At 39.0% G+C, this 27,678-nt stretch overlaps 2 protein-coding genes across 22 annotated transcripts in view; both read right to left on the bottom strand.

Moving 5' to 3' along the window:
• Positions 1–3,723: 3,723 nt before the first annotated feature.
• bhlhe40 (basic helix-loop-helix family, member e40) lies at positions 3,724–7,063 on the bottom strand. The gene is made up of 5 exons (XM_034868743.1): positions 6,654–7,063; positions 6,479–6,542; positions 6,275–6,382; positions 5,788–5,911; positions 3,724–5,637 (listed from the first exon to the last, which is right to left on the bottom strand). The coding sequence occupies exons 1-5, from the start codon at positions 6,728–6,730 to the stop codon at positions 4,805–4,807; spliced, it is 1,206 nt and encodes a 401-aa protein (XP_034724634.1). The 5' UTR covers positions 6,731–7,063; the 3' UTR covers positions 3,724–4,804.
• A 3,126-nt stretch (positions 7,064–10,189) lies between these two features.
• itpr1b (inositol 1,4,5-trisphosphate receptor, type 1b) overlaps positions 10,190–27,678 on the bottom strand; it is an 88,225-nt gene continuing 70,736 nt past the window's right edge. For all 21 annotated transcript variants that reach the window (XM_034868673.1, XM_034868683.1, XM_034868672.1 and 18 more), the window contains 9 exons: positions 25,689–25,864; positions 25,032–25,196; positions 24,493–24,682; positions 24,088–24,180; positions 22,633–22,781; positions 21,247–21,412; positions 20,057–20,217; positions 13,444–13,605; positions 10,190–11,469 (listed from right to left, as the gene is read on the bottom strand). In XM_034868673.1, the coding sequence (XP_034724564.1) occupies positions 11,383–11,469; positions 13,444–13,605; positions 20,057–20,217; positions 21,247–21,412; positions 22,633–22,781; positions 24,088–24,180; positions 24,493–24,682; positions 25,032–25,196; positions 25,689–25,864 (1,349 nt within the window). In that variant the 3' untranslated portion in view covers positions 10,190–11,382. The remainder of the gene's footprint in view (positions 11,470–13,443; positions 13,606–20,056; positions 20,218–21,246; positions 21,413–22,632; positions 22,782–24,087; positions 24,181–24,492; positions 24,683–25,031; positions 25,197–25,688; positions 25,865–27,678) is intronic.

Here is a 27,678-nt window from a genome sequence, read left to right as displayed (position 1 = left end):
ACAACTACCCACAATAATAATATTAATGATAATAATAATAACAGCTCATCAATATTGTACTTTTGTTGCTTCAATTGCGGAACTTAATAAGTAATTTCATAAAGGAAATGATACAGAAAGTCAGTTTGATGAATAAGGGTAACTGAGATTGACGGAGGAACTCTTTGGTGTGGTGTGAATTTATTGATATGCATTTCACAGTCGTTGAGGCCCTGCCATTATTTTCCCTGCAAAGGTCTCATTAGTAGATTGTATAGTATTTCATAATATTAATTTGTTGAGTTTTTCACAAGCACCTCACATACAGATGTCAGAAGCAATGTTACATTTTACTAAATGTTAACTATTACAATGTTTTGCGGTCCAGCTGCTGCTCACTAATAAGGACACACACACACAGACACAGACACACACACACACACACACACACACAGAGAAGATACATTGCACACTAATGCATGAATATGTACTTTACTATAATCCATTATGTTGGAGCCATTACAACACTTTGTTTTGTTTACATACCATACAGGTTATGTTTATTAATTAGAAAAATGAATGGAACTAAACCAGATATGAATAAAATGGACTAATGCTTGAGCGACGGCAAAGCAAAGAAATGCAGACAAATTGTGGACATTAATTATTTGCACACAGAACACAAGTTCAAGTAAGTTCTCCCCTGATCCCACCTCATTGGCCTCCTGTTGGAGTTGATAAAATACTCTTATCATTAATTAACTCATTGTGCATGTGCAACACACTTTTTAAATGTGTATGTTGTTTTACGGAAGATAACTCTTTACTGCTATTTGAGATTAATTAATTTAATAATTTTAGCATTACCATAATCTTTTTTCTCTTTTTTTTAAATAAATGACTTAAAGAAGAAAAGCTCTTGGTAGCTTAAGCTGTATTCTTACTTGATGTTTGAAGTGATCTGCAGTTGTGTATTTCAAACAGTTTTTACTGTTTTTTTATATGAAAAAGTAGTTGATAAGTCATACATTTAGTGTGTTTAATAAAACAGCACGATGCAGAGACTTTTTCTAAGTGAGCTAACAGCAGTGACGTTAACGGGGCCTGTGGTCTCTGTACCTTTACCATCTGATTGAGTTGTGGAGTTTCTTGACCTCAGTCTCCATGTGGCTGGATGAATGGAGGCTTTTTGACTTTCTCTTTAAGGTCACCCTGTTCTTTGATGACTCACTAAGTGTTTCGAGCCTAAAGAAAGACCAGCTTCTCAATGCCAATTCTCCCCGCTGCCTCATTCACAGTACACACTCTGTTCTCAGCATTGATAACCATTGAGGCCGTATCCACAGTCATCCCAGCCGTTATGTCCATTGTAACACACCGTTTAAAAATTAGACATTTATCAGCCAGCATCTCAATAACGGGGTCATTCATTTATGTGTTTTTTTGGAGTCAATCTTTATCTCATGACAGTTTTTTCCTCCCGATGTCTCATTTAAATGGGTGTCAGTGTTTTCAGCAGGAGCCAGGTTGCCATAAGTGTTGCCACGTTATTCAGCAAGGCTCCAGAAAGGACCCGACTCAATCATGAATTCCCTTCCAGTCAGTGGAAGGTACATTCAGATAGGATTGTGAAGCAGTTGAACCAACTGAACTGTCCTTTGCCTCATGAAAAGCTGCCTAGGCTCTTCTGTGGCTGTATCCCTCCAGTAGTGCATGTACAGGATAGATACTGTGTGTGTGTAATTCAAGCCTGTGTGTAATGTGTATAATAATAACAACAGAGTGAAAATACTGTAATTTTTCTTGCAGGATTAATAAAGTATAAATGATTGTTATTATATATTTATTGTTACATTAATTATTTCGTTATCTTTGTGCCCGTGTGGGCTTTTAACCCTCATGTTGTCTTCGGATCAAATTGACCCGTTTTCCTATTTCAATGTTCTTTTCAATTACCCCATATGACATGATTGATTCCACACAACGCTCTTTGCCAAGTAAAAATCTCTACTTTCATTAATTTTGGGATGTCTTATTCAATTTCATAGCATTTGGAAAACAAATTGAAGTGTTTTTGAAATAGTATTGAGTAAAAGTTGACATATTCCAGTATGTGATTATTCAGCAACATACTTTGCTTTAATTTTAGTCTAAATAATTCCTTATCTCTACTTTTCTAACTCAAACCTTAGGTATAATATACTATGAATGAGGTTTATTGACCATAAATTCCACGAATAACTGTAAAACTAAAGTTAAATAAGTTAGTGTTACGTAGGGTTAAATGTAAAAAAAAAGTAACAAACATTGAAAAAAAGGGACAAAAATGTTAGAAAAAGTTAAAAACATGAGTGAGTGTGTGTGTGCAACCTCTTTCCAGTTACACGAAGTCAAGATTTTAATATTAACTGATCCATTGTTAATATAAATATGTTGTTCAGAGCTACTTTAAAGTATCCTCTATATTAATACACAGAACAATGACCAGAACGACACCTACGATTTTATAATTTTACACTGACTGTTAAATAGTTAAGGCTCCTTCTTCTAAACTGTTTGTGACGTGTGTTAAACTGGGGTCCCTAAAGGCAGCATCATAGCACTTCATTTAAAGATTCTTTTCAGTGCAGTGTGAGACACCAATTCCACAAGGTGGTGCTAGTACTGCGTTTTGAACACATCAGGACAGTCGACAGGCCTGTGAAGAGTAAATATCAAAATATTTTGTTGGAATTAATCGACTGAAATTACAATAATACCATTGTAATTACAAGAAAAGAAGAAAAGCCGTTTCCATATTTCTTAGTGAGGCATGGTGGATGGTAAGCACGATTTAGGCGTTTTTATTTTCACTATTACCACAACTGTAGTAGTGTTACCACCCAGGAAACATCATCCAAACCAGCAGCAGCAGATCGGCCCAGAACTATAATACAAATTTTTACTTATGAAAGGAAATCAAAGACAAGTAGTCCTCTCTTCCAAACTCAAATGTCATTTCCATCCACTGTGGTGTTCTCCAGTTGCCAGACACATTTTCTCCTTCTACTCAGCACTCGTTTAGTAGGCCTACAGTGGCTAGTATAGGCTGCATGGTATATACCATATGGACTGTAAACGGGACAAATTACTAAACCACAAAAGCCAAATTTTGAAAAAAATTGTTTGTAAAATTTGTAGTTGATGTTTATATTTTTACCAACCGAAAACCATTTTTACAGAAAAAAACTGTAAAAAAAAACATAGTTTTGAAACTAATAGAGTAGATTGCATCATAAGTGTTTATTAATATTCATGACCGTATTAAGTGATCACCACGGTTATCCCATTTGTGATGAGCTCTACATTGCATTGTTAAAGTCAGTAAAATAGATAAATAAATGTAAAATAAAATTCAGTGACATCCTGCAAAAAAAAAATTCGTAGCAATGCTTTTGCTTGAAACGAAAGTTTGAAATGTTTACGGCCTCTAATCTAAAACATGCTAATGATTACAGAGGCTGTGCTGCTTTAGGGGTTATGTAAGTGTTATGTAAGTGTTCAGTATTATAAGGAGCTGTCAGGTTGTCTGGATGCGACACATTTAAGCCATCCGGCAGTGAAACGCAAATTTCACAGGGAGAAAAAAAAAGCTTTATTAATATTTTAATATATAACAATAATACTTTATATACAAAATATGTACAACAAACAACTTTTGTTACATTTCAAAATAAAAACCCAAAGTACCTCTTTTTTTTATTTATACAAAACTATTATTTTTGTTTGAACTTTACATTCACTCTCTGCAACAGACACACAATTTAAAGCAAAATACATTTAGACAACCGCCATCGTTGTGTCTGTGTTACATGAGTAAAGGCAACAGCATGAGCTAAGATCAGGCCTTAACTTGACTGGGAATTTGTGGGAAAGATGCAAATCTGCTTGAGCACAATGCTATATACTGTACACGTCCTCTAGGCATACAGCAAACGACTACCTCAACCTTCCTCTGGTAGTGATGCAGGTACACTTAATGGGTCACATATCAGGAACTCTGTATATATGCAAATAAAGTCATGAGTCACACATGAAATCATAAAAGCAGGTATGGCTACATCACTTTTAAACTGACATGAGTGGCACACCTTGTACAGTGACAACACCCTGAATTATTTGAACACAGTGAACATTGCGTTCATTTAGCTGCAAGTTAATTGAAGGAGCTAAGGAACAAAGTCTTTTGTGACGTTTTTTTTTTTTTTTGGTAACATTCCTGTCTAATCAATGGTTTGTTGTAGTTGTCAGGAACACAAACACTAAAGGTAGGGTAGCGCCTCCATTCACAGATCTACAACAGGTAATAATAATTCAAGCAGCATCTACAAGGGACTTTTGTTCAATTTTTACATTCATTACAGAGTGGTGTGTGTGTGTGTGTGCAAAAAGTAGGTCCAAATAATTTGGGATGGGCTTATCTGTGCCTTACATTCTGTGTTTGCCTCTGACATTCAACACTGAGTAGACGAACCTTAGTATAAAAATAACCTCTCGCAATCTTTTGCGTACTCATCGCCTCTAAACTGATCTTCACAGTGTCTCAGAGCCATGCAACAGGTGATCTATGAGCTTCCAGGTGGGCACTCCAGGTTGCCCCCGTTTCAGTGTGCGAGGAGCTGATGATAGACGACCGTGACCATTTGGGGTCTTTGTTGGGGTCAATGTTCTGATGGGCCAAACGACCGCGGTGGTGTAAACCGATGCCGGTGCATTTGTGTTTGTTGACCCTCTTTTCAACCCCATCAACATTCAGAGGGCGAGATTCCAACAGAAACACATCTGTTCAGTCTTTAGTTTCAGAGTTTAATGAGGGGACCTGCTTTCCAGCTTTGTGAAGAGCAGGGGAGTCCATGGGGTTCTGGTAGGATACTGGAGACCCTGTCCTTGGGGACAACACCAGAGATGAGGGAGGTGTCTCTGTAGTGCCGTTCATGCCCTGGTACATAATCGGCATGCTCCCGGGGTACCAGCATTTCTCCAGCATGGGCAGATAGGCTGCCGCTGCGGGGGGGATGAGGTAGAAGGGGAGACAAAACGGGGGCTGGTTGGGGGAGAAACTCATATAGCTGCCGGGGCCTCCTGCCACGTAACCAGAGAGAATCTCGTCTTCTGAGGATTCAGACCTTAATTTCTTGGCCTGAGGCTCATCGTCCTCCTGCTTGATGACACCGGGCGTCCTCTCAGACGCGACATGCTTGTGCTCCCCCTCCTTTGCGCGGCTCTCCGACCACTGGGCTTTGGCCTCACGCTTGTCAGGTTCTCCATAGCCGCTGTCAGTGTCTGTGTCGCTGCCGCTCTGCTCCCCCGTCGCAAGCGGGTAAGTCCTTTGAATGACAGGAACACAGTTCTTAGCCGAGCCCTCGTGAGCCCTTTGAGGCTCTCCGGCGGGTTTCTTCGGTTTCTCCAAAGATTGAGGGTTGGACTCGTCTGGGTGCCGGCTGCTTTGATGATACAGAACTTCAGCTGCTACCTTTTGGATGTGGCTGATGACATGGGTAGGAGTCAAGTCCTTGCTGCTTTCTTGGCTGGCCAGATAGTGGAGAACCTCTTGTGCACACAAGTGAAAGCCGGAGCGGAACATCTCACTGCTCTCTGCGCTGTCACCTCCATGTTCACCTGGTCGATTGGAATCACAAGGTTAAAAATAGTCTTTACTTCACAACTTTCCTTAAAGTAGTTCTGACAGATGCAACAGATTGCAGAGCTGTTTGTTGCTTATTGAATAACACCAGAATTTACGTATGCACATCATGGCATCAAACTTACTTGTTTGCAGGTTGTTCTGTAGCGAGATAATTTTCTGCTGTTGCTGCTCCAGGACAACACTCAGGGCTTTCACATGCTTGAGAGTGAGTTCCAGCACCACGGCTTTCTCCAAATGACCCAGCGTCTAAAACAGGAAGACCTTCGATAAGCATGTTGATCTTTCTTATGTAACACATTCTGCAGCTGAACACAGGACAAGCATCAAACACCCGGGTGGTCATGAAATCCACGTACACACACCAAATTAAAATCTAACAAATTGTCAGCATTGAGAGAATAGAATTTGGAAATTCTATTTAAAAAATATCTATATTTCTTCATCTCTGCTCTCCTCCTTAAAATGCTAAACTTGTTATTGTTTGACACTCCCAAACTGAATCCAAAGGCAGGAGCAAACAACTGCTAGCAACTGCTCAGCAGAACCATGTGGCGTGTCGGATTCCCTGGCCACTAGCAGACATGCCATATGTAGAAGATAATACTCAACTGTAAGCTTAAGGTGTTCTGGCAACAAATCCTTCAGCTGGGCAATGCATTCGTTGATTCTGTCACGTCTTTTCTTTTCGATCAGTCGGTGTGGCAACTTGTATGTTTCCTGAAGGGTTGAAATGTTGTCAGTGAAACCCAGGCTGCTCGGTTTTCAACCGATAACGGCAGGAATATTACGTTTTTTTTTTAATCTTGAAAATACCTTGCTCTCATCTACACGCTTCATGCCCCTCCTGGGTTTGTACATATACATGGGGAAATCCATTCTTTGGAGAAAAGATAAAAATAGTTAGGCTTTAGTTGAGTGAGGGCTCTGTATAAAGTGCTTTATATTTGCTAGTATGATAGACTAGAACAGAATAAAATAGTCGTCTTACCCTTGCATGTCAGCTATATCCAGTGGTGGTTGTCTAGGCACACAGGGAGGTGGTTGTGCGCTGGTGATTCTCTCCATATTGCTTAACTGTGAATCCCGAAGAAAGAACTTCAAAAAGCCTTCAAATGTCCCAAATGTCTCTCTGCAGTCGATGTTCAAAACGAGCAAATCAAAAATGAGAAAAATCCTACAAATGAATAAAGACAAAAAAAGTGTCTCCAGTTATCCAGTGTGCGTGCGTGTGTTCCCGCTGCGAGCTGGAGTTGGGACTGCGCAGTGTTGTCACTGAGGTCCAGTAGTAGCCTGTCTAGGAAAGCTCCACGCCCGGCTCCGTGTGAGCTGGGAGGGTTTAGACTACGTGTTAAATAAACCCTGTGACTGCAGGCACGTCTCTCGGCTTCAGACAGACTCGACACCGTCACATGAGCCTCACGTGGTGGACGAAGCTTTCAACTCCTCACCACCCCCCCCACGCACGCACACGCACGAACGCGCCTCCCCCCCCCCCGTCCTGCTGCTGTAGTAGGCTACTCCTCCACTGGGGCCGAGTCCTACCGCTCTGCTCCGGCTCTCGGGGCAAAGAGCTGCCCGTGTTCATGAAGACAGCAAGTAGATATTATTACTGCAAATATGGCATCCTTCAGGCTATATCAGGCCTACCGTTAAGAAATTAATAACCTCTTAAAAACGACTTGTTTTATCATAATAGTTTTATCATTGGCTACAGCCCTCCTACCTGTAGGTTATTAACAGAAATGCATCCATTCCGCAGGAGAGTCGAAGAAGAGTGATAAGGCCACAATAAATATCATAAACTTTGTATGAATATGGGGATGTTAGACCACACTATCAGTTGTCTTAATAAGAACAACTAGCCCATACAACAACAACAACAATAATAATATTATTACTAATATTAATAATAGGCTAATCTTAGACTATTTGCAATGGGTTAGTCAGTTATTAATACTATTAATACCATTTTAATGGTATCAAATTTATATAATTTATTTAATTTAAATAATTGTATTTAATTATATATATATATATATATATATATATATGTGTGTATGTGTGTGTATATATATATTTATATATGTAAAACTACTACACATATTGTGTATATCGTGTAGGCCTATTGTATATTTATATATATTGTGTATTGTATATATACAGTATACATTTATATATATATATATATATATATTCAATATATATAACAATTTAGTGTTGCATTGCGGCCAACAGGGTAATCATTTCTACTTTTGCCTTTTTGTAACCTGGCATGTGTCACGCGCGCAGCAACCTGCTACTGCCCACTTAACCCCCTTGCTGTGTGGCACGTGCACCTGCGACGAGATGACCCTGTCACTGCGTTTGGTTTTTTTTTTTTTCTATACCTGCTGCTGTCCTATAGCAGTAACCCTGCATTACCCAGCGGGTTGTCACGTTGATCGCCACATGGAACCGGAGAGAGCCGAGGAGCAGATCCCTGCGCGTGATATCACGCACGCACACGACCGAGAGTTCCCGAGTGCTCGGTCGGTTCCACACGACGACGTCCCGGAACAGCCAGAAACTACACACATCCAAAACAACGGAGCGTCAGGGCGGAAACGAGGGAGCGGGGAAATGGGCCTGTTGAAACGTTGTTTTTCTAAATCCTGACAAGACCTTGAACACTAAACAGGGGTCTCTGACACATCTTTTTAGATTTTTTTGTTCTGTGGAAAGAAAAACAACATTAGGGTCCAACAGTCAGGACCCTGTATGGATTCTCTATGGGCTCTCCCTGCATCCACATCTATTCATATTAGTGTCTAAGTGGGCCCTGTTCACACGAGGGCCCTGTAAACTCACCCCCCCCCCCCCAGTATGACGCCCTGGTTTGTTCTCCCCACGTTATTTTTTAGCCTATATTGGAATGGTACACATGAATGGAACATTTTGACCTAATTTTGCTGTTGCTGCACTTTTCTAAGTTCTGCCAACGTGATCAGGCCAGAACGATTAGAAAGATGTCGTCCCCAATATTCAGTGGGGGGGAAGATGTATTCAAGTCATTTACTTAAGTAAAAGTAATAACACCACACCAAAACATTACTACTCCATGACAATAAAAGTCCTGCATTCTAGGACTGTAGTTAAAAACTAAAAGTCCAAAATGGCCCTTAGTTGTCAGTGTTATATTAATAAAGATTTTTTTTTTGAATGATTATGTATTCTTAAGTCAACTGTAATGTGTTGTGTTGTAGCAGGTGAGGTGGAATGTTAACTAATTAATAAACTGTTGGGTAGTTTAATCTGTAACAATTCATTATTTTATAAATTAGGATATTTTGTGTATGTTAAATCTTAATCTGAAAAGTAACTAAATGTAGCCTACTGGAGTAACAACAATAATAATAAATAAGTAACAAAACAACAAAATTTCCTCTGAAATGTAATATCATAAAATGGGAATACTCAAGTAAAGTACATCACCTCATTGTACTTAAGTACAGTAGCCTACTAGAGTAAATGTGCTCAGTTAGTTTCCACAATTGTGTATATTCACCCACAATGACTAGTAAAAGATTGAAATGGAGGCACTGTTAGCTCAATGGAATCAATGTTAGCCTAATGCTAACTCTGCTGAAGCCACACTCACGAGTCCTGAGGTGGAGCTCGGTTGTTGCACCGATGCACGCTAGGTTTCAAGCTGCAATGAGGACATTAGTGTGAAGGAAATTGCACATAATGGTAGGTACCCCATAAAATGAGCAGATTTCATCTGATTCAGAATTTGATGTTTTTTTTTTCTTCCACATTGCAATGTTTAAATGAAAGCCAGAGGAGGAAATAAGTTTGAATAAAGTCATGTAGTTGAGAACTGTTTTTTGGTGACACTGATTAGCGGCATACGCATACTATTACTTCAGTTTTAGTTTGACTCAACACAAAACAGTATCTCAACTCCGGAGTGTGAAGCTAAATAGGACAGGGTCATTTACAAGGCATCATGCTTTGCTGTACACATGGTCAAAAACTGAAAGGTAGATAAGAAACAGCTCATCTGAAGATGAGTAACGCTTAAGAAATACTTGGCATGCAGAGAATCTTTCAAGAAAGCCCCCTGATTAATGAGGATAGAAGTAGTTTTAGATCCACCAAATTACACACATTCCACTCGTACTGCAAGCATTTGCTGGTTTCAAAGATGCACGTTTCTAGTTGACAGAGGTCTTTGAAAGCTGAAAGATTAATTCAGAGCATGATCTAGTTTAAGTTCTACAGTGAAAAACACTGGCTGACATTCCTGTATTTTACTTGTGAAATATATTGTATATTGTCAATATGTGGCATATATAGTTACACCTGAAACATTATTTACATTGTGCATATGGAATTAAAATTTGAGTGATAATGTAAGTAGGTGTAGAAAAACACTTCAGGCAACCAGATTACAAAAAACTAAAAAGCACCTAACTGGTTAACTTTATTTAGATATTTTCTAATAATAATCTTAAAATATCGTAACAATAAACACAACTTAAGTAAAGGATAATTACATACATTTTATTAAATAATTCTACTTTAATATACAAATTGACAGTGCTTAGATTTTTAGTTAATCTTAATATTCAGGAGGAACGGTTTCATTCTCCATCTCATCTTTCTATACAAAAGCAATGATAAGCAACAAACCTTATGTACACAAAGTAGTCCAAAAGAGAGAGAAAACTTAGTGACTCTGCACAAGCAGCAAACGTGTGTCAGAGTTTAAGACAAAAACAGGCACAAATGGAACATGTTTTCTGCCAAACAAGAAATTATGCAAAATGCCGTTAATTACAGTAAAAGACTCCTGAGCAAATTGTAATAGCATGAGTGATATTAAACACGTTAGGCAGTATATTTGACCGACAAGTCAAACATTCTAAATGTCCTTTAGAACCCAATTAAATGAAAAAAAGCAAATGTATCATAAAATAAGTTAGCACTGAGATATGACAAAATTAAATTTACACAGGTGAAAGTAAACTATCTGTATGTATTGCTCTCACACAATATTCTATATCTATTGAGTGCAGTTGACACTCAAGAAGTATGCACATTTTCCAGAATTTTTTTTTTAAATAGAGTAAACCAGCTTATTAAATATTATCTCTATATTTATGTAAGTAAAGACGACCAACTACTTCCTATTTTATCCAGAGACAATAAGTACAAACAAAAAATTGGCCCACGCATTTAAATAAGACATGATTGATGGAACTTAAATCCACGAACCAATGAGGTTGCATATTTAAGTTAATATATTGCACATCATAAAAAATAAGACATCTAATACTGCTTGTTATGCTAGAAATATAAAAAGAAAACATAAAAATAAAAATAATAAACAAACAAATGGGACTAAATCCTCCTGTCATGTCAGCTATATCGTGTTTCAAGTTCAACCAGTAAAGGCTATGTGTAGAGAAATCCAATTCATTTCTACCCAGAAAACATTTGGCACCAATTCCAACTGGACTGAACAGAAGGAGGTGGGTGAGTGTTACTGTTTGGAGTAACACATGCGTGGGGTAGAGCTACACATCGCCTTATGACTACCTACTGTATGTTACAGTATTTCCATACACTCACACTCAGTGCAGTATACATTATGTGCATTTGCTGACTGGGAAATTCACACTCTGTCCAGACCCAGCCGATGCTAAGCTGCTTCATGGCCGTGTCACTAGACCTTATGCAGGCTGCTGGGGGTTGACGTTCATGTGCTGAGGGTGTCCCAACAGGCCAATCCGCTGCTTCTGCTTCCTCTGTTCGGTCATCTGAAGAGCACAGAAAAGACAGAATTGAAAAAAAATCATTCCACCTGTACCTCTGTTGGAACGCACGTCCTCTTCCAGTGAATGTGCTGGCAGCCTCCCTGTTCTATCGTTTTTATTGATTCATTCTTTCACATCCCTTTACAGAAACTAACAAACGGTGCACACTGCTGAACTGAAACGGGTTCTTTTGAAATTCGTCCAGCCTCGTCATCCACATTGCTGTATCCTCTGACGAAAGCAGCAGAATACAAACTACTAATACTGAAACTCAGTCAAAAGAAATTTCAGAGATCAAGCAAAGCCCATGAGTCAGAACACAGGTGCTAACCTTTATACCAGCAGGGAAGAGAGAGGCCTTTCTGCCAAGAATTGACTTTATTTAACATAAAGAAGTGATTTGCACCTCGACACTGAAACATAACATTATTCAAAGTGAGAAGTCAAAGTGGTCTTGTAATGAGTGTTATAGGATACATAATTCTACATAGAGGCACACAAAATAAATATTATTAAAACACATCAAGAGGACAGTCTAAACTCAGGTAGCATTACAATGCTGATATTTCTTTCTTACACTAATTGTCCCATTAAGCCAATTTTACAGAGAGTGCCTGCCGCACACGTTTCCCGTTGTTGGTCTACGCTAAATGAAGGCCAGTTTCTTCCTGAGTAGAATCTGAATTTATATTAAGTTGCTAACACTTTTAAGTGCCTGTACAATCATTGTGTCTTAATAACAGTAGTCAAAACGGGCTATACTCATGTGTAATTTGGACTGAAATGTGACCGATGCTACATTGCCCTTAGCAGCTTGCAGCAACACAATAATCATTTCCCCCTGTCTGGGTCAAAATGTCTCGGTGACATTCACTTCCTCACAGATGGTTCTCATTTCAAGTGTAAAGCCATTTTTACTATTCTGTTTACTAGAAATGGTGGATTGCAGCAATTGTGCAATTTGAGCCAGCCTCATTTGCCTTTTATACACAATATCAGCAGGATGTATTCTTACAAAACATAGAAGCACCCAAGTCTATTATGTTTCAAAAAAAGTCTTTTAAAGTTATTTTCACATTATCACTGTAATGTCTCACTAACCAGACTAATGAAAAGCAATTATTTTGAAGGAAATCCCTTTTAAAATTCTGTGCTTGTCTAAATATTGAGACCGGCTTAATTCAGTACATTAATCAATGAATAAAAAGACAACCAATACAAACTAACCAAGTAAAATCAGATTGAGAGCCTCATGAGCTGTGTTGTGAACTATGACTCATCACCTTCATCTAAAAGGGCAAAGAGCAACAAACAAACCTCGAGCAACATCTGCTGTCCACATCTTAGACTGGAACTCTCGCCAAAATGCAACCTAAGTCTTTTTGTGAACGTACCCGAGTCAAACTTTCGTTTAAAACCATATTTAGGACGGAAGCGCCAGTTTTGAGATTTTCTGTATTGTCGATTTCAAATGGCCTTTTTAATGGGACTGCAAGGGGCACTTCTATGATCACATCAAATCACTATTTTTAAAACACTATGAAGGCTCGACACAACACGAAACTTTGTGACTACACCGGAAAAACCAACTGCTAAAGTGAGTTGTTCAAACGCTGTGTAGACAAACAATGTTCTCAATGTTGGAGTTCATGTGTAGAGCCCCTGGTGATACTTAGAGCAAAGTTTCAGTGTTTTAAAAATAGTGATTTTGATGTGATCACAGAAGTGCCCCAAGCACTCCCATTCAAAAGGCTATTTGACCCACAACAAACATACAGTAAATCTTAAAAGTGGCGCTTCCATCCTAATTATGCTTTTAAACAAAAGTTTGACTCGGGTACATTCACAAAAAGACCCTAGGTTGCATTTTTGGCGAGAGTTACACTTTAAGAGAATCTTGTCTCTTGTTTCCCCGTGATGAAGTCGGAGACGTGGAATTCTTTGCGTCTGTCGGTGTTTCATTTTGGTTTAACCAACCTGTTCTTTGAGTTCTGTTAGCTGGCCTGACAGGTTGGACACCAGTTTCATGGTGGACTCCAGTTTCTCCTGCAGGTTTCTGATCTCATTCTGCTCCCCGTCTGCATCGCTGCTGACCAAGGACATGGCCCGCATCCGTGGGAACCAGTCCAAGTTGTGTTCCTGGCAAACACAAATCTGAATGGTCATGGCAAGTACATCAACACAACAAAACTATGTATCAAAATCCTTACTTCTGATATCGTCTGTACATTTTCTAAGAAGTGATTTTTTTTGTTATTTTGAAATTTAATTTTTGCAATTGAACTGGTGTAATTTAATTAGTAATTTCATTTAGTAAACACATTACAACATAATTAGTTCAAGTGTGAACAAATGCCCAGCCCTATTTGATAAGTGTTTTTCACTGTTTTGTGTCTTTGGCTGTGGGCAGTGAATACAAGCACTCGAAAAGCGGAATTAATACTGTAAGGGACCTTCCATATTACAATCTCATGGAATATGAGGGCATTCTTGAAATCACTGGGACAGATATCGGTGATATGTTTCCATCACGTCTAGTCCTACCATACACACAACAAAACTTACAAAAGGCTGTAAATCAAGATGGAGTAAGACACTTCCTCATTTGGGTTATACATTGCCTCACATGCAGCGCTGGCATAGCCACAGATAAGAACTTCCATAAGCTGTTTCACCAAGTGCTGAAATCAAGTATACGAGCCACAGTAGCCGGGCCAACAGAGCTGTTGTTTTATTTAGAGTTTCTGCAGTTATGTGTATAATGCTGAGGGTGGAGAGTTACATTTGTTTAACTTAAAAGTACACTATTTAAATATTGGCTGTAGCAGTGATTTCTACCGAAAAGAAGTTACTGAACAATATGTCCTGGCAAGAATGACCCCTTTGATAAGTACTACTGGCACACTGGTGTCAGCAGAAACCAAAAAAAAACATCAAGGTGAATTGTGTAAATTTAATGAGTTACTCTCATAACATGATAACTCTCATAACGGGATCTATTAACTGCCAGAGAATGCTGACTGAAAGTCAGAGGTGTTAAAGTTTGGCATACTATACTGTGGGCACAAATGGTTTCAATATGGCTAATGGTGTAAACAGATTGTATAGTTAGGAAGAAAAGGCAGCTTTACATAGTGGAAAGTGTGGGATTATTAAAAAAGATGTATTTATATAATTGGAATTTCAATATGTAATATTCAATTTATAAAATCATTCCGTTTTTGAGATGAAGGAACTTGTTTTGGTGGAACGTTCAAAGGTTGTTTCAGTCGTGCAAAAGAAAACTCAGATTGGACAAATAGTCTAGCTAGCTGTCTTTATTTACCTTTCAGAGATATGAAAAGCAGTTAAAGTTGTAGTCTTAAAATTCTAACACAAAGAAAGCAGAAGGTAGCGAACATCCATCTGAAAAGAGGGACGTCCACGTGGAATTTCCGGCAGCATTGGCGCAATGCCGGAAGTGGTGCTGCTGCCTCACATTAAAAGAATTGGATTAATGAAATACAGGGTGGGTTGTATTGTGACACATACTAGAAAAACAAAGACGTTAGCACGATCCTTTTTCAGAAAGTTGCTCAACGAGTGTTCGCTGCCCCCAAAATTCTCCCTCAAACTGAGCTTGACGACGTAGTTGTGACATGAACAACCTGTCTTAAAGTTGGAGAGACAGAGAGCATGGGCATATGATAGGAGATAACGTAGACACAGGCTAACAGGCAACAGAAAGTTGCGTGGTTATGACACAATCGTCAGCCTATTTTTACAAAAACGACTGCTCTGGGGCCATAACATGACGTACAAGGTAATGGATCCTTTTATACATTGTTTCTTTATAAATAAACAATGGAAAAATAGAGTCTTTAAACGCTTCAAATGTAAAGTTATTCGTTGTCAAATTGACACAAAAACAAACGGAAGTCAACGGAATGCTAACGTAAGGTGATGGCTTGTTAGCCTAGAATCTCTCCATAGGAGGTACGCTTTCTGGATGCTTGCTTACACCAGTGATCCCACCAGTAACCACTGAGGTGTCAAATTAACCAGGACTGAAGTCCTTAGGGTAAATATAGCACTTTGTTATATTCTTCACTGTTTCATGTTAATAGCTATAACAATGATGAAATATTAACCTTGTTTGTTTGTTTGTTAGCCCAACAGCGTGTCTTTGCAACAGCATGGCTAAGTTACCCATAAGTGTATCTCACTAAGGATCTGATACAAGCCCGAAATACACACTTTCTTTTTAAATATTAGAAAATAAAACTAGTACAGATTTATCAAAATAAAATAAATACATATTATGATATGGAAAAGTCTACTTTATTGTAGCTTTAACGCACTTTACCTAATGAAAATTGCAGAGACCCAAGAAAGAAAGAAACCCAGCAGCTACCTCAGGGATTGCTGAGTTCAAATAGGGCTGAGGGCCACTCGGCTGCATTCTTCCACACTTCTGTCTTCTCCGGCACTTCACTAACACATGCCATTGTTATTGAGTGCTGTCTGAACCTGCTTCCAAAAAGGCTGCAGTTGTGGGAGCGCATTTATGTTTGATTCTTCACAACATAAACACACTCTCCATGCCACGTGCAGCATGAATGAAAAGAGAGGATGCTGCATAGGCCGCTGAGGTTAAAACAGCACAGTGTAGAAGAACCGTTCTGGAAAAGTCCCGTAGGTTTCAGTGGTTAATATGGAGGCGTAGGGGCAAGTGAAGTGGCCGTCAGAACCGCAAACCATTCCTGGGTCAAACAGCAGCCTTAGGGGAATCACGTAACACTAAGATAATGAGCAGCACACACTCATTCTGACAGGAGTTCCACGTCCTGAATGCAAAGAGACAGAGGCGGTGTTTACCTGGTTCGTCTATTGGAAAATAACTAATTACAGATCTAATACTTAAAAAAAGAATCGGTATTTTCTTTCTGTATTTCATACACACAAAAAGTTCTGCTCATATGCTTATTTCCCCATTTTGGGTCCTGGCTGCCGGCCAAAGGCCCACGTGTGTTTGTTTGACGACAATTGTCACCAGCAGCCCAGCCCTCTTTCCATCCCCAGTGTTTACAAATGAAAGCAATTCCAGTAAACTGAGAAGTTCAGCCACGACTCTACATCACGCTAGTTCAATGGAAATGACGGAAGTACATTTTTCATTATCAAAACCGCATGGCCATGAGAAAGAAACAGGATGCCGTGTGGTTAAAACAGCAACAGAAAACGTCACAGTCAGGCCACAAGCCACCTGACAGCCCACTCAGTCAACACACATGCAAATAAATGCCCCAAAAAATTGAATTGACAGATATGTTTTCAGCATATTTTGCTGTACTTAAATGTTGATGTTTTGAGTGTCTGCAACAATGGATGTTTAAAATCAGCTCGTGGAGCCGGGGCATCCTGCAGTGTTGAAGTCATTAAGAATGAGAGCAACGAGTGTGAGCGAAGCATCTTTTTACACCTAAGACGTGACACTTCACTCAGAGCCCTTCGTCATTGACGTCAGTCCCAGTCATTGTCAGAGTGATCTGACTTCTACACCCCCTTCAGTCCTCTTCCTTCTTCCAAGTCACTGCAGCATCAAATACATCGAAATACGGTGGGCAAGATGCAAAAAAGATTAAAGGAATTGGGCTTATTAACCATGTTGCATAAATAGTGTGAGATAAAGCTGTAACAGGCTGCATAACATACAACAGCAAGATCTACTATATATATATATATATATATATATATATATATATATATATATATATATATATATATATATATATATATATATATATATATATATATATATATATGTGTGTGTGTGTGTGTGTGTTATCTAGTGCATATGTGCATAAAAGCAACCATGAACCAGTATGGTGATGGGCAGCGGACTGTGCCTTTGACAACCACATCACCAAATTAATTTATTAATTCTTTTGTGGTCTGCCATTTTGTGGGGGGATTTCTACATTCATAATGCTGTACGGTTATATAGCTATTGCTCAACCCTAGAATACAAATTGTGTGGGTAAAATAAAATTTGTAATTTATACAAGTTCAGCTATAACATATAAACAACTATAGGTCGATATCAAATATGTATTTGATACGGTCGACCATGACATATTCTTGACCGATTGGAAACTGGGTAGGCCTCTCTGGCTCAGTACTAAACTGGTTTCAATCCTTCCTTAAAGATTAGGTACTACTTTGTGTCAATAGGTATTTATGCATCTGAGTAGGGCTGCACGATTATGGCCAAAATGATAATCACGATTATTTTGATCAAAATTTTGATCGTGATTATTCTCACGATTATTTGTTGATTTTAACCCCCAAAAAAATTATTGTCACATAGGCTATTTATAACTGCGAGAGGAAGTGTGAAGAACGCGACTCACCGAGAGACACTGACTCATTATGAACGGGCCCAGCACGGGTCGAATACTTTAATTTTTTAACAGTTTGTGTTTTATCGGTTTTTATTTTTTAACTGTTTTTGTGTAAAGCACTTTTAATGCCCTGTTGCTGAAAAATGTGCTATACAAATAAAGCTGCCTTACTTAATCAGATTAGAAATATGTGTTAGAAATGTGTCTTGATAGGACAGCAAGATAGGTATACGTCTGCAAACCTAAATTTAATTATTTAGACATTGTTCTTTGTATTTTTGCATGCATTGTGTTTTTGATTATTAACACATTAAAATAAATACCTGTTTCAACTTGTCCCTCCCTCCCTCTCTATCTTTATCTATATATGTCCTTTCTGTATCTTTGCTATTACCATCAAATAAAAAATAAAAAAGTCCTAGAATCAAAAATCTTTGTATACAACTCAGACAATAAACATGGAGGTCCTGCATCAACCACCTGCATGTGAATTTTCGAGACTGGGTCAGCTGATGAGTCATTGTGGTCTTTTGCACAATGTGTGTATTTTCTGCTCTGCCTGCTCTTTAAACTTGCTGGTCAAGTTGAAAGATTAACAAACTAATTTTGGCTCAGTGGGTGTAAGGTTAAGGCAAGAGAGGATGGGGGGTTAATCCCAAATCAGGTGGTTCCTCACAAGACTGAGTGTAGCAGATCAAGGCAAAAGGCAGCGGAGTGTGTTAAATGGTAACTAATGAGAAACTGTGTCAGAAACTGACAGCAACACAAGTGCGTCAGGGAAGCAACCACTTCAGAAGAAGGGGTTTTCCTCTGGCAGTTAAAAAAGCTCTCTAATTGCTCACAGTCTAGGAGTATGATGCAATAATCAAAACAATCAATTTTGTTTTTCAAATGAAAAATTCCAGAGTTTGCCTGGTTTAATCAATTGTGACACAAACAGCCGGATTTGATGTGTGTGTTGCTGTTTCGTATTTGTAATGTCATCTTATGATAATGTAACATTTGCTAGAACTCACACCAGTTTTTAATTTCATTTTGAATATTTTCAGTTTAAATTTAATTGTTTTGTGGCCAGGTTCGCTCATTGGGTAGAGCAGGCAAACATATACTTCGAGGTTTATGCCTTGATACAGAGGTCCACGATTTGAGTCCGACCAGTGACGATTTCCTTCATCTCTTCCCCTTCTCTCTCCCCTTTCTTACCTAACTGTCTTGTCAAAAAAAGCCCAAAAAATAATAAAAAAAAAAAAAAAAAAAAAAAACGTATACAAAATATCACAACCTATAACTACTCTACTCACTTCATTAATAACACCTTAATAGAACTGGGTTGGACAAAGTGCTGGAAACATTCCTTTAGATATTTTGGTCCTAACTGACATGATAGCATCACGAAGTTGCTGCAGATTTGTCGGCTACACATCAATTATGCAAATCTCCCCTTCCACAACATCCCCATGTAAATAACAAGCAGTTGAACAGGTGTACCCAATTAAGTCGGCGGTGAGTGTATATAATAATATAAAAAAAAGAAAAGAAAGATAAAGCAAAACATTGTTGTACTTTTTTTACAGTTCAATAACTGTTTATATCACTGGGTTGGGGTTACATGCAGTTTAAAACCTGTGTTTTTAATAATTTAAGCAAGGCCTTGCTGCTTCAGGGGATTAACACATTTTATGCCAATGGCAGACAGTCTGAATGTTAATTCTCCATTCACAAAGCTGACTGATGCGTTAATACTTTGGAACCATTCAAGGTCACGGAGGCAGGGATTACAAAATGCAGTCCTGGGACTCTGGAATAGATGAGGGAAAATTTTTAAAAAAAGACACTAATCAACACTGTCCAAACCCCAATAAACCTAATTGCTAGAGTCAAAGCACCAACTGTGCATCCTTTTTTGGAGTGAAGGTCAACCTCAGAAAAGACCACAACGGTAGCGGATTGCGGTTGCAGGGTACTTCTACATGTGTAGTCTCTAAAGCACATGAATTGTTACCAGCAGTAGCAAACAAATGTGGACATAGCTTTATTTTTGAAAAGAGCTTGAAGAATTTTGGATTTTTTTAAAGCAATTATTCTGAACGTGACACTCTCTCAGTGTACCTATCACAAGCCCCGCTGCGTATACTGGAAAGTTTTCATCATAGTTATGACTTTAAATAGTTAATCAACAGAATGCTTGTGCATGACAACATCCTTACCCTGATCATTTCGGCTACGTAGCTCTCAGGGCCAGTGTACTCTGTGGAGTCCTTCACCTTCACCAGAACGATGAAGAACAAGTAGTGCCACATGTTGTGCTCAACTTTGATGTGTTCTTCAAACGTAACTGTCTTATTGTCAAACTTGTCCCTCTCCAAACCTACAAAATGAAGGACACACACACACACAGACAGACACACACACAGACACACACACCTCTCATTTCTTTGGAAGAGTGAAGAAATATACTTTGTGTGGAAACATGACATAATCATTCTTGTGACCTAAATGAGAATGACTAACTGAAAAAAACAAGAGGAAATGGGGTCACAAGGCAATGGCCAGACAAAACCGGTCAGCTGAGATCGGCTAAAAATGTTCATGTATTTTTATTTTGTCACACCATATCTCTGTAATCCATTTACATTCTTGCATTGCATTTGCAAATGACGAATTACCCAAAATAACCCAAAGCAGTTAAAATGACCAGAACTGACCAATGATTGTTCAGAAGTGACTGTTTAGTGATGGATGAAGCCAGTATCTGAGTGAGTGTACAGTCTAACATGGTCAAGACCTATATGGCAACAGGAAGAAACACTCCTCCACAGCAGCACCTGCCATGACTAACCACTCATTCTTGGAAGAGGAGGCGTTTCATTGTTTATACTACTCAGAAAAAACAGCCCCCATTTTGCACGGAGGCCTGATGTGAAGCTGCAACACGGTAATCGCACGCTCATACAAGAGCAAGCTCAGAGCAGACCACTGATTTGATTTGTTTTGATTTCGTCATCATCTGCAAAGCGAAGCAATCACACCTGCTGATTGTACTGCACGATTAATGCTAACAGCAGTGTTTTCGCTTGCAGCTTTCGACTCAAATGGAACTGCGAGGCATTTACGCCTTATTTATTCTAAGAAGGGAGTACGACAGTATACAGTCATGCTGGGAAAAAGACAGGAAAGGTGTCTCAAAAGTGTTGAGTCACATTCTCCATGTTTGATGAACAACAGTGTGTGTCTATAACTGCCGAGTAGACAGAATGCCTTTAAATGTTTTTAAAAGAAAAAGACCTAAGACAAGAATTGTATGATCTTAATTTTTTTTCATAATTTTTCATAATATTATTTAATAACATCACCATTCAGAACAAGATTGAAAATGCATCTTCATTCGTTTCCTCACCGCAAATAAAACATGTTGTCTTCAGGATTTCCTCTTTTTTTTGCTTCTCACTCCTCAGGTCAGCAAATGTGTCGATGATGACACCAAAGATGAGGTTGAGGACAATGATGATAACCATGAAGAAGAAGAGCATGTCGTAGATAACCCTGGCTGCAAAAAGGGGCTCCTGTGGACGCCAAAGAGGAGATAACTTGTAAGAGCAAGGAACATCAGCTGGTGTCACACTGGGAATACCATGGTCACAGTGGGCCTATGGGCCTAGTTTATAAATTCAATGTACAGTAGGTTGCAGAAAGCTTGAATCACTATCCCATTGAACGATTCCTCAGATATTTACAAACGTAGGTTTACAATTTTGCATTTCCTAATGGTGACTAACAACCACTTACAGTAATTATTTTCTCACTAGCCTTTTGAACAAAATGGATTTAACTCATTTGCAGATATGCCAACAAGGCTGCATGTTGACCATTTTCATAAAAATAAATAAAAAAACGTTAAATCACCAACTGGCATTATAAAAAAAGATTTAGAAGTTGATGTAATTTTTTGTTGAGATGGACATCCACTGGCAATATTAGTCAAATTCATTTATTAGTGATATGTATTTAAGAATTTAGCTTACAGTGAATGCCTGTGATTTATGTAGACACTGATCTGTTGAGTAATATTTAAAACTGAGAACAGAATCTTAGAAACGATTCTATAGTTTGTAAATCTTACATTCAATCAGTGAAATTAGTTTAATTGCTAAAATAAATCATATGTCAAGGTAGGTTTATGGAAATATGGAACCTATTTATATCACATTCACTGTTGTCAATGGTGTGACTCATAATGCCCTCTTTGCATACAGAGTACTATGCATGAGCCATCCTTGTGTATAAAACACAACCTCACAACTGAAAACAGTACAGAGAATTTACACGTATGATAAGCTAACTGAGGTTAACATTAGCAAGTTTCATGCTAGTCGTGCCCTAGTTCTATGGGTCAAACTGCAGATTTTAAAAAGTGTACATGCTGGCTTATCCTTTGGCTATAGAATTAGCCAACCATCTTTTTTGCTTATTGATCCAAACACGTTTTGTACAATCCTTTTTGTTATTGTTAATACAAAACAAATTGTCCACTACAATGTCCACTATTAAAGATCTATTGTCAAGTTTTCTCCATCCACTTTAATATAATTCAATTTCAATTAATTTGTGTGTGTGTTATAAGGCATGTGATGTTATTGAATCTTGCTGTTGAGTGGTAATCTAATAGCTTGTGGACTGACATTTTAAGGCTTAATGAATAAAAGTATAGTGATACAGTTTTTTAAATCTAAACTTAACTTGGTGGTGATTCCTTCCTTGTTGTTTGTGTTTTGGTGCTTTGTACCTCTTTGGATGGCTTCCGCAGAACGTCCCCAACACCTCCTCCACTTCTAAGGCCGTGACTTAATACTGTGACAATGCACATGAGCAGGGAGTCACATGACCGCTCCTTGTCCTCGATCACCACTGCTGACGGCTGGATGGTAAGGGAAGCTATGGAGACACAACCAATATGGTCAGATAGTCATTTCTTGTTTAGGCTGAAGTCAAAGCATTGTCTAGAACCAGTCAACCATGCCTTAAACCACAAATCCATAAATAATGGAGGCCATTAAGACTTTAGATCCAATATACAATCAACACTATATATGGATTTAAACCCTGACATACTCAAATTGGTAGGGGGGGGGGGGGGGGGGGGGGGGGGGGGGGGGGGGAGGTCAGTGAGGACTTAACAAGTCTGGGAATGTTCTCAACTATCTACAAAAAAGTCACCAGGCTATCTAATTAAGGTTTTTTTGTGGTGTTGAAGCTAAGAAGTCACGCCAGTGTGAGGATTCAACATGGTTGGCTGATCAATTTTAAGGTGGTGCATGTTAGGACTGCACAACATATCTTTTTTTTTTCTTTACCGTTATTGTGATATCATCTTGAACACACGATGACCACATCGCAAAAGGCTGCTACTTGTCACGAAAATACACTCAGAGATTTTTGAGTTAGTTAGTTGAAATAGAGTATAATTAGAAAACTGCACTCATTCTTTATTTCAATGTTCAATTTGAACAATAAAATGTTGAAAATTATATTTTTCTTGTTTTTTTAAGATTCAACAAGCAATTTGCTTTATTTTAGCAGAATACTGAAAGCAGCATAAATACAAAACTGAGTACATGTTAATATCTGTTTATTTATTGCAAGTGATATCATTATCGGAATATTCTATATATATATATATATTTCTATATATTTTTCTCATATCGTGCAGCTCTAGTGCATGTGCTCATCCTTGATTGGAGGCTTTTCCTATCAATGCCAGTGGGTTTGCAAAAACTTTTTGTTTGATGTGAGCAGATCTGCATCACCACTTGGTGACCCAGTGACCTGCTTGTACCTGGTGCTAGTTAATCCCTGACATTTCAACCCTGGGCCCCTGTCTCCTGAGACGCACAATGAGCCTAAACTCCTGGTGTTTGACCCAGCTCACTGAAATATCGCAATTGGCCCAACAGGTTTTAATCCCATGACCACCCGTCCACCCAGATTTACAGCTCAGTGGGACGAATCTCCACTGGCTGAGTCAGTCGTCTGCGAGGACATAAAACCTTTCACACACTCATGCAAGCTTGCCCTTACATGCATAGACAGATAGTCATAAGGACACAGTCACAAACTTGGGAATCTCTTGAGGGACATGCGTGCACAAACACAGGGATTCAAACCTAAAAGAACCTTGATCCTGACGCCCAGTCACACACACAAACACCGCAACAGTATCCTTTAACTTTTGTCAACCTACCATCCATCATGGCATCTGCCGAACAGTTCTCCCCGTTCTCTTTTTGGCACACTCCACCAGAGAAGAACTCTCCCACCATACTGGCTCCCTGCTCTTTTATTTGGGAAAACAAGACATTATGCAACTGTACAATTTGTATTTACAATTTCCCAATGCAAATTAATGTTGAAATCCTTCATATGCACTTATTGATGATGCTAAAAACAAGATAGGTATGGTCATAAAAGGAAATGCATGTACATTAAACTGGACAGAAAACGTTTCACATTCACACACAACCACCGTGTGTGTGTTTGTGTTGCAGAACGGTCCATGTTTTTTACGTTGACTGTCTGGGTCAGGGAGGGCAAGTACTTTATGGTCAGCCCGCTAAAGGAATGACAACAAATCTGTATTTCAACATACCAAGTGTTTTGTTGGGTATCCTGTCGACCGCCAAAATGAAATCGTCTTTGAAGAAGATATAGCCCACAATGGAGAAGAGGTAGACAAGGATAAGAGCCAGCACAGCTGTCAGAACAATGGAGCGCCCATTGCGGGTCACACTCTTTATTACGTTCAGCAAGGTCTCTTCTCGGTAAACTAGATCAAAGAGCTGAAAGAGGAAGGATTCAGAGAAAAAATGGGTACACATAGTTTTTTTATATCATTGCCTTTATTCAAACCTCCTTGCCAACATCTCATGGTTAAATGATGTTGGCAGAGAATATATGAACCTTTATGACCAATCAAATAGCATCTAAGCTACCTTTTTTAACTCATGGTTCTCTGTGTTACAGTGCAAATAACAGTGAAAATGTGTACACTATGCTGTTTTTATTTCTTATCAGGACAAGTTGGACAGTGCATTGTTTGTATATCACTAGGAAAGGGTGTCTAATTTGGTACATATGCATATATGGTTAGAAATGGTAAGATTATGTGTTGTGTGTGTGCTCACTTACTAGCAGGCTGTAAAAGAAGACATGAACAAAGACCCCCAGGCTACAGATAATCAGGTAGAGCAGGTGGTACAGGAACTCTACATCCATGATCATGGCTATGTAGCCACGTGTGAAGGTTCCACGGTTCCCAACGAAGCTCGTAAGGAAGATGACCTTATTACATAACTGGAAAACAATGGGGAACACAGAGATGACATGTATAGAAAGAAGCCATGTTATGATGTGCACAGCATGTTTAAACTGAGAAGGGAAGGTTCACATATCAGGAATAATATAGTTGGGTAGGATTTTGCTGATGGTTCAGAACACTAAAAATAAAGTGGATGTGGTTGACCTTGTAAAACCTCCTGCATTAACACCCAAGAGCAATGCGTGACATTTCTATTAGCAGCAGTAATGCTTCCTCAACTGTTAAACCAGTGTGTCCACCTGAACGTGACATCTGGCTGAATGCTTGAGTTGCCTTGTTCCTGCACTGTGCGCACACAAGTCCTGTATCAATTATGTTATTGTTTAGTTAATGTTTGGCATGGGACTGTGCCGGTTGCCAATTTCAGTCAACCATCTACCGAGCAATAAAGCATATCTTATTATAATACTGCACTTGAATTCTGTACAAATGCTAACTACTTTCTGAACACACTGACACACACTTACATTGAAACCCCCCAGCAGGAGCAATGTGGGCTCGAGGCCTACAGAGAAGATCAGGCGCAGGATGGTTGAAGCAATTAGAGCCCGGATACCATGAGGCTGAGGCAAGATTATGACAATAGCCAGAGAAACCAGCATGGCCATCCACAGCAGGGCAGACAGATGGGGCTCCAGGGTACCTGACGATGAAGGAGGTCACATTAGTAAGAGGTGTGACTCTTTCCATTCAATCATTAATTATGTGGCCAACTATTCTTAGTGAAGTAAGTGTATTGTTCTCTTTTTACCAAGTCAACAAGAGGCCAATTCAGTTACTTAGTGGTGAGACACTCATCTGCAATTTTACAAACCACTTAAAAACAACTTAAAAAATGTATGGAAAGAGATCTACTCTAGAAATCTAAAGAAAAACTACTACATGGGTTTATCTGAAATCCAACTTTAATTTTGACAGAGTTACTCCAATCGTTTTTTTCTACATATTTAGAAATAATTGTGACACGTACTGTATGCACAGTTTTACAGTTAAAGTAAAAGTGTGGTGAGTAGTATATTCTAATAAGCCGGCATGTGACATAGAAAGGGGGACCACATTTGTAAGGATTGTTGAATCCCATGTTTTCTGATCTAGGCAGCCCACAAACTGACTGGGTTGTCTTATTTCACAGTTTGTGAGTTGGTAGGCACTCCAGATACCCAAATATATGTGCACAAGCACTGAAAAGGTGAGTAGTTTTTATCATATGTTCCCTTTTAAGACCCACATGCATTTACCAAGTTAAAAAGGTTTTCTTTTCACTGAGACACAAGCAACGCTACTTTGAACGTCTCTGCCGAGGCCAATTCCCACCTCTCTGTGTACAGATCACATGACAGGTACTTGTTACATAACCCCCGGTTGGCTAAAAATACACCTGGCTCCAGCTAAATTCATCGAGATGGTCCTGGGCACGGCATCGTAACATGCTGCCTGGGCGCTTGGACTTGGCCAACCTCGACAGAGCAGTTTGGATGTCACACACCTACAGCCTAAGACCATTAATCTCTCTCACTTGCTTACTCTGCAGCTGTACGAAGATAGAGAGAGACTAGCCGTCTCACTACATCACTTATACTTCAGTAGATTCTACATTTGACCAGATGTTTGCTACATGATGAAAATTGAGATTTTAATTTGCATTTTGCAAGTTTCCCTTATTGTTGGAAAGTGTCTGAGCTATATCTCCGGTGTCTACTTGCACGGTAACATTCAAGCAGAGCTTGTCACAGGTTGGAGGCTGACACTTTGTCTACTACTGGTCAAGGGTTACCCGACTACTATTCAACATCCACTATATTCCACTTGGATTGGATTCCACCAGGATTGCTCTGATGTGAACCAAAAATCCGCAGAATGTCCATCTTTACGACCAGATGTCCGTTTCTTTACACTTTCTTTGTGTTGGAATTTTAAACTTTGGTGGATTTATGAAGACTATGGTTAACTGCTCCTCAGATCTCGGCAGGGTAAACCCAGACAGCTAGCTAGACTATCTGTCCTATCAGAGTCTTCTGCTGCATGACTAAAACAGCTTTTGAACCTTAACACGTTCCACCAAAACAAGTTCTTTCCAGAGGCTATTTTGCAGAGGGACCATTGCCGGGCAAGACAATTGTAATTGGTTTAAAAAAATGCCAATGAAGCAGAGCTGTGGAGGAATGTCTGGCAAAGCGAGACTACCCGACTAAATACATCCACCTAACCTGAACATCAACATTAAACTTCAAAAAGGTATACAGAGGAGTTATTCAAGGTGTTTCTTCATCAGCACTAATGGTCACTGGGAAAAGGTCCCATCCATAGCTTCTCTTTAATCAAACCAACTGTTTTCCATTCAGTTGTCAAGCACATTTTAGGGATGTTTATGTCACAAAAAAGAAATGCTAGGTGTGTTTCCATCAACTGGTTTGGAGAAAACAAAATAAGCAACAGCAGAGGTTGTTAACAGGAAAC

Source organism: Etheostoma cragini, chromosome 4 (genome assembly GCF_013103735.1).
Source record: "Etheostoma cragini isolate CJK2018 chromosome 4, CSU_Ecrag_1.0, whole genome shotgun sequence".
Classification (NCBI taxonomy): domain Eukaryota; kingdom Metazoa; phylum Chordata; class Actinopteri; order Perciformes; family Percidae; genus Etheostoma; species Etheostoma cragini.
This window is presented reverse-complemented; position numbering and strand designations above follow the sequence as displayed.

Bases quoted from the DNA above. Each gene is read 5' to 3' on its own strand.
- bhlhe40 (XM_034868743.1), bottom strand. From the start codon at position 6,730: ATGGAGAGAATCACCAGCGCACAACCACCTCCCTGTGTGCCTAGACAA. The intron at 6,543-6,653 runs GTAAGACGACTA...TTTTCTCCAAAG, and splicing joins GATATAGCTGACATGCAAGG to AATGGATTTCCCCATGTATA. The intron at 5,912-6,274 runs GTTGAGTATTAT...TTCCTGTTTTAG, and splicing joins CAGAACACCTTAAGCTTACA to ACGCTGGGTCATTTGGAGAA.